Below are 7,057 nucleotides of genomic sequence, written 5' to 3'. Positions count from 1 at the left end.
TTTATTCCATCCGTTATCGGGCCACTATCGGACCACCCATTTCTATTATCACGCTCGAGATATTTATACCTCGACGTGAATGGGGTGTGTTGGAAGTTCCACATCGACTAAAGATAAAGCCAAATTATAATATATAAGTAGGATGAAAATTTCACCTTATAACCGATTTTGTGGGGTTGAGTTAGGCTTAAAAATACTTTTTACTATATTGGACTTACCTTTTGGTAATAGAATCTTCTGTATCTTGGTATCTGGTTTGGTAATTCATTTCTTACATAATATATATAGTGTTTGTCTTGACATTGTACGAACTTCAAATTTTATCTACTACTAAATACAAATTAAATAGTATCTTATTATTGTCTTAATTTAAAGAATAAGTCTCAGAAATTTTCAGTCATAATACAGGTGAGATGTCCAATTAGAATCATCACAATATATCACTAATGTTGATAGGCATTACAAGTATATAGCAATAACACACCTATGAGTGTACAATTCCAACATCTAATTATACAGATTTGTCAGTTATACCGCTTTTAGATACATTTACGATAAGGAATGATTATTTACTCCAAATATGTTAGTTTGACTATTTTATATTTATTCTCAAGTAAAATTTTATTTTCATTTTCATTTCTATACATAATAGTTTGAATTTTTTTTTATATCTCATTGTGATTGTGGACTAGTTTGCATCCAATTTTTTATAATTTTAAATATTAATTAAATAAACTTTTTTATAAAAATAAAAATCATAAGATAAAATTATCATTTATGGACTCCTCAGTTATTAAAAAAATATATATTTTCTTTTCTCCAATATCAAATGTCTATAAAATAATTATAATTATATAAATATTAATTAAAAATATCAAATAACATTAAATAAAAATCAAACAATTATTAAAAAATAAAAAAATTAAATGTGTATCTTAAAGGTAAATTATAAAACTAGAGACTAAAGAAAAGTCTATATAAACTCTTAAAATTACTTATTAAATAAAAGATATTTGAATATTTGAAAACACAAATAAGTATAAGGATCAGACAAATGTTAAGATGAAATAGATACTAATATATTCATGGTCATCTACCTACTCAATTAAAAAAAAAGTTAAATATTACTTATATCAATGTTCATAGTTAATATTCTCCATCAAAATTAGGATACATTTTATCAATATGCAAGTAAACATAAATTTTACACTTTAATCTTGCATCACATCCCAAATGTGAGGCGGTATGCCTGCATCTTTGAAAGCATTTTCAGAAGCATGGAATGATTAAGACCTTCAGTATCAAATGGACTGTTTCATTTTATTTTATTTCTGTTTGGATTTGAACTTTCTATATAATAATGAAGGACAAAAGCATTGGGCCTATAAAACGGGCTACTGCTACCTCAAGAGTCTATGCTATTATATGTCAATGCAGGGTCACATGTTTGGGTCCTAATCATGGGCCAATATTATATCCTTTATATAGAGCAAAACAAATAACAGCAAAAAAACAAACATGAGATGAATCATTTAATCTCTTCAAAAAGTTGTTCCAAAATAAAGTTGCAAAATGGGATAAGCATAAGTAAAAAACAAAAAGAAAAAATATAAATTATATTATTATAGTTCACTGCCAGCTAGAAAGAGGAAGTGAAAACAAAATAGATGACAACATTTTTTCGTGCTTTCTGTAGAATATAATTTGTGTTTGGAGACTATTTAGTACGAGAAACAATAGCAGAATAAGTGTGCAAAAAGGTACATGCTACTTCGCTTGTCATGCTAAATTCAAAGTTTAATTAATAATACTGTATAGAATGGCCCCTGGTTGGTGGTTGCAGAAAACAAATTTTTTTAATGCTTATAAAGAATATGTAGTATTTTTAAAAAATAAAAAAAATGTCTGCAAGTGTCCCAATTATTCAATCAATAAGACCATTGTTTCCAATTCTTGAACAAGGTTAGTAGAAGTATCATTTATCATTGTTGTTCTTGAACTCGATAATCGTGCAATCAAGCCACTAGAATAGTGAATTAAAATAGTGAGTCTATAATTATATGTGTCCACTTATAACATGTGATGAGAATGGAAATCCACGGAAGACTTTGGACTTAGAAAGTACTCCATTTGGATTTTGAAGCACTTAAACTATTAATTAATGGAGTGCATAATAATGGTGCATTTAATATATTTGCACGCAAAAGGATTAAGGAATACTTAACCATTTACACACTTATTTTAATCTGTAATCACGGTTTAGTTTTCAAAACAAAAGAAGTTCATAGCAATAATATTCTTAACAGCAAAGATAAGAACGAAATGTAGTTGACTACAAATATGGTTAAAATATAAAAAATTTTGCTCACAGATTGCTACAAAACAAAAAATTCGAAAAAGTTTTAAGAGAAAAAAGGGATTAAACTTTCTTTAATCTGTAGTACTATTGTACTTGTTTTGATTGTTTTTGTTTTCCTGCGAAACAGTGGTTTCTTTCCTAAACATTTTTTATAACAATGAGGTTTTCAATGCTCACACATATATAATAGTTTTAAAAGAAAAAATAGTAATAAATGTTTGACCAGAAGTTAAACCAGAATAAATAAAGTTGAGAGTCCACCCTCTGCAAGCATGGCAATAAGGTCTTGCATGCTTCTTTGGCAGTGCAGAAAATCAATGGACTTGAACCAAACACTGTACAAGATTCTGTTTTGTTAGATGCCTACAATGACTATTGACTATTCACCACAACCCCACTCGTGCTACACAATCACATTCTCTCTCTTGTGCATACACGTCACATGTGTCTTCCTCACTAATAATTCAACTCTGTGGTCCCTTATCAGTTATCACCCCACCAAGACAACTTTTCACGCTTTAAAATTTTAATCAATGCACCTACAAATCATCTAATTTGTAACAGTAGCAATAGGAAAAAGATAGAAATTGAAAAGCATGTAAGTTTATTATATCATAAATGCATGACTACATAGGCAAAAGGACAACAGTAACACCAACCACATTAAATTAAGTCCGACCAAGATATCACCTTCTTCCCCTTCTTCCCTTAACAAGCCCTTACAGCAATTACGATACAACCTCCAATGAAAGCCCATAATAACGATAATAATACCAGCTCGAAACACAACACAAAGATCACAAAGATCAGCGTTTCCCACAGGCGTGTTACATTACTGTGCAATCCACCGTCAAGTAGAAAATGAGGAGTGTAGGGGGCCCTTCTCCCAAAGTTGTCACACACACTCTCTCTCAATTCACACCCAAAGCTAGTGATAATTTTTACATCAGAGAAAAGGCAAACCCACCAAGGATTGAACACGACAAGGTTACAAAAAGAGGAGGTGAGATTGGGGCCCATAACAGCCAAGAGGCGTGCACTCTCGTTTTTGGGTACTTTTTGGAACAACCAGTCTTCTCATTCAAAAACAGCTCACACCCCATGCCAGCGTTAGTGCTACTTTCTCTAACCCCCAAGACATGGACTAATCATTCATTTCTCTCTTTCTTTTTTTCCTTTATTGGGGCATTTTCCGCTCCATACCTCACCTCTTTCTTTCTTCACACACAAATTGCATTACACAAAACCACCTTCACCATCTCCCTATCTTCCAACACCTTAATCATTCACCAATGTCTGTCTTCTTCAAGGGATTCATTTCACACTTCACATTCACCACCCACCTTCCATAATTATTAGAGTTCAAAATCTATACCCTATTTCTTATTATAATAATAAAAACGCACACAAAGATAACTTATTAGTGTACAGTTTTCTAATTCTCCAACTTATATGGCATATCAAGTCCAAGCTTTATGGCCTTGAGTTTCAATGATTTCAAGCAACGTATGGCTTCATCAAGAAGTTCAACTGGGTCCTTGCCCTTTCCACCAGGAACTATGCACTGCAGAATGCTCAGAACATCTTGAATCTTCTCCTTTCTCATCTTTTTATTGCCCGACCAAGAACCCATTCGACCGGACCCTCTACTACTATTGTTGCCAACACTGGAGCATCTTGATTCTGCATCATCTTCAACTTCAAAGGGTATTTTCCCATCCAGAGAACTAGCAGTGTCCATGAACTGCATGTCACCATCATAAGCCCCCTCCTGCAGCTTTCTCTTCTTTGTTTCTCCAACAGAGCTAGCAACTTCTTCAGCCGTTAATCTACCAGGTTCTTCCTGATTACCGTGAGTGGTCATTGTGCTGGGTGAATGTCCTGTGCTAGTAACTTCATCATTATCATCATCATCATCCTCAGTGGAATAACCATCACTGTCAGAGTAAAGCAATGCATTGATTTCCTCTGTGTCCTCATGCATCTCACTTTCAATGTCATCATCAGTTCCCTGATTTTCATCAACTTTATCATCCAAAGTTGGTCCAAGTCCAGCCACATGATTTACATCTCTCCTCAATGAGGACAATTCATTCTCCTTGTTCAAATTTGTAGAACCATGCAGCTTTGAATCCCACAGAGTCAGGCACTCAACAGGCCGACCAAATCTTGAACTGTAAACCAGAGTTGTTTGATCAGCAGTTTGATCAATAACCAGGAATTGCTTCTGCGGGAAACCCTCAACCCGGGCAATTTCCTCCCCAAAACCTTTTGCATGGCTAGCAGAGAGCTTTTCCTCTGCAGTGAAGTTTCGAGCAGGTGTAGTAAATCCCTGCCGGAAACGAGGCAAACAATAAAACCAACCATGAGGTTCACCAGAATGTCCAGGCTGTGAATGAGGCAGCCCAGAGGACAGATAAGCTGGCATTGTAGCATCTCTTGCAACAGAGTTGCCAACTGGATTCATAGCTGCAGCTGTACCATTTTGCTTCCCCGTGCCAAAGGGTGCAGCATTGAAGGAGCTCAAACTGGGAGATTGCCAATCAAAAAGCAGCTCCGGAATCCAGGCTCCACAATCTTCTCCCATTCAACCACAAAAATCACCTAAATATTTTTGAAGCATTAATCAAATTACCTCTACTGAAAGAAATGAATGAATGCAAAAATTAACAACTTAAAACGTACCTGAAGAAAAACGATTCAAACACAAGTGCTATCTTTTTTACTATTGGTAACTCTCACCAACAAGGAAAACAACAAAACCACCGGCTTAACCCAAAACGAACAAAGCAAAAAACTATTACGTGACAGGCTTGAGCAAATGACGGAAGTATTCAGCCTGAACAACACCCAAAACCAAAAAAATATTTATCAGTACATGTTTGAACATAAAGATCATGAGAACAATTGAGAACAATTAAAAGATCGTAACTTCAAAAACTATGTGACAGGCTTGAGCAAATAAAAGCTATTCTATGAGTTCCTTCAATCCAAGAATATATAATACATACCTGACAATCTATGAGAGGTTGAAAGCATGCCATAACTCTAACTATAATGGTAGAACTCCCTGCACTTCCATTCTCATGTTTCAATGCCCGAAATCTGGTTTGACTTGCTGCTTGGCACACCATAACTACTTTTCCAACCCTTCAAAATGAAAGAACAACTATGTTCCCAAAGACAATGAGTCTGAAATCTGAATCCTCTTTAAGCCAGTGAAATCGGTTTTGACAAATTGAACAATAAACAAAAATAAAACACTGGTTTAACTGGTTTACAAAGTACTAAGAAAAAAACAGGCTAAAAACTAATGACAATTAAAATGTTGAGGAAACTAAAGTTGAACAGAAGGGACAGAAACAAGATGGGTGACTTCTTTCAGCTGATCTGACGAACATAACAAGGAACGACAACAAAAAAATTGGACCCCATTGATTCAAGACAAGGAAGAGATGAGGGAGGTGATTGAAAGAGGTTCTGGTAAAAGGATCTTGAATTACAGAATAACTTTGCAATACAGGTTCAAAGAAATAACTTTGCGATAAACATCAACAGAGAGACTAAGCCACCACCGCATGCTGCTGTATCCTTATCCGCAAAAAGATGAAGCCACCACTAACCACTACTCTTTCACCCAAAATCCCGTTCCAAATCCTGCAATAGAATTCACACATCCCAGATCTACCAATTAGCACAGAGTAACACCTTTAAATTAAGCTAAAAAAAATAGAGCCAAATAAACAAAGTGAGATCAAAACAAGAATAAATAAATAAAAAATACGATTTTCCTTTTTTTCCTTTCTTGAATCTATTCTCGCAAAACAAAACCTTCAGAACAGACTAATTACTGAGACTCAGCGAATATAGGGTACAGATTTTCATCAAGGTTGAAAATAATTAATTAAAAAAACTAAGACAAATTACAAGTCAAGACATTGATAGGGCAGAATATGAACATACACCATGTAAATGGAAACAAAAGTTACCCAAAAGAATTGTTTATTTTTAAAGGAAACAAATCCCCACGCAAGATCTTATATGCTAGAAATTGAAGTTCCAAATATTAAATTATCCTAGAACTAACAACTAAAATTGAAAACAAAACATAATCACAGACACATATAGAGAAAAAACATGAGTGGTGTAAAAGAACAGCATGAAGGAAGTAGAAGAAAAACTTACGATGTGTGTGTGGAGAGAAAAAGAGAAAGAGAGAGAGAGAAGCAAAGCAGTTGAGAGGAGGGAGCAAGCGTGACCTGGGTACAGTCAAAGTGGAAAGTGGAAACTGTGTGTAAACAAGAAGAAAGATGAGGAGTTGAGTTATATAGAAAATGCATTGACACATATACCCTTCACAGAAGTCCATCAAAATAATTATTAATGAAAAAATAAAAATAAAAAAGGATTAAAATAATAATAAAAAAAGAAAAGAAAAAGAAAGCCATTGAGAGTGTTGTGGAAGGTTGATTCACTCATTCATGGATACGTGCCCGTGCGTGAGGGTTGAGGACGCAAGAGTGCACGCAAACTCTTAAGTGCACAATCATGAACCACAGTAACCTAAACCAACCTCAGGTTAAGTTAAGTTAATCCATCACTCACCTCTAACACACACACTCCTCTGTGGCCCCTCGGTAGTTCTATCATCACCTTCTGAATGTTTTTGTTTGGTCAATGAATTACTCACCCTCACCC

General features: G+C 34.5%; 1 protein-coding gene across 1 annotated transcript; it reads right to left on the bottom strand.

Annotated features, from left to right (window-relative positions):
* Positions 1-2,940: 2,940 nt before the first annotated feature.
* Positions 2,941-6,838, bottom strand: LOC124822605 (transcription factor bHLH143-like). The gene is made up of 4 exons (XM_047294628.2): positions 6,545-6,838; positions 5,371-6,016; positions 5,045-5,198; positions 2,941-4,963 (listed from the first exon to the last, which is right to left on the bottom strand). Exon 4 carries the CDS (start codon positions 4,944-4,946, stop codon positions 3,795-3,797), a length of 1,152 nt encoding a protein of 383 aa, XP_047150584.1. The 5' UTR covers positions 4,947-4,963; positions 5,045-5,198; positions 5,371-6,016; positions 6,545-6,838; the 3' UTR covers positions 2,941-3,794.
* Positions 6,839-7,057: the final 219 nt, after the last annotated feature.

Source organism: Vigna umbellata, chromosome 1 (genome assembly GCF_029865625.1).
Source record: "Vigna umbellata cultivar VRB3 chromosome 1, Vumbellata_1.0, whole genome shotgun sequence".
Lineage (NCBI taxonomy): Eukaryota > Viridiplantae > Streptophyta > Magnoliopsida > Fabales > Fabaceae > Vigna > Vigna umbellata.
The sequence above is the reverse complement of the archived record's forward strand: the minus strand, read 5'-3'. Positions and strand labels throughout refer to the sequence as shown.

What these genes read in the sequence shown, in the direction of transcription:
- LOC124822605 (XM_047294628.2), bottom strand. Translation starts at nt 4,946, where the DNA reads ATGGGAGAAGATTGTGGAGCCTGGATTCCGGAGCTGCTTTTTGATTGG.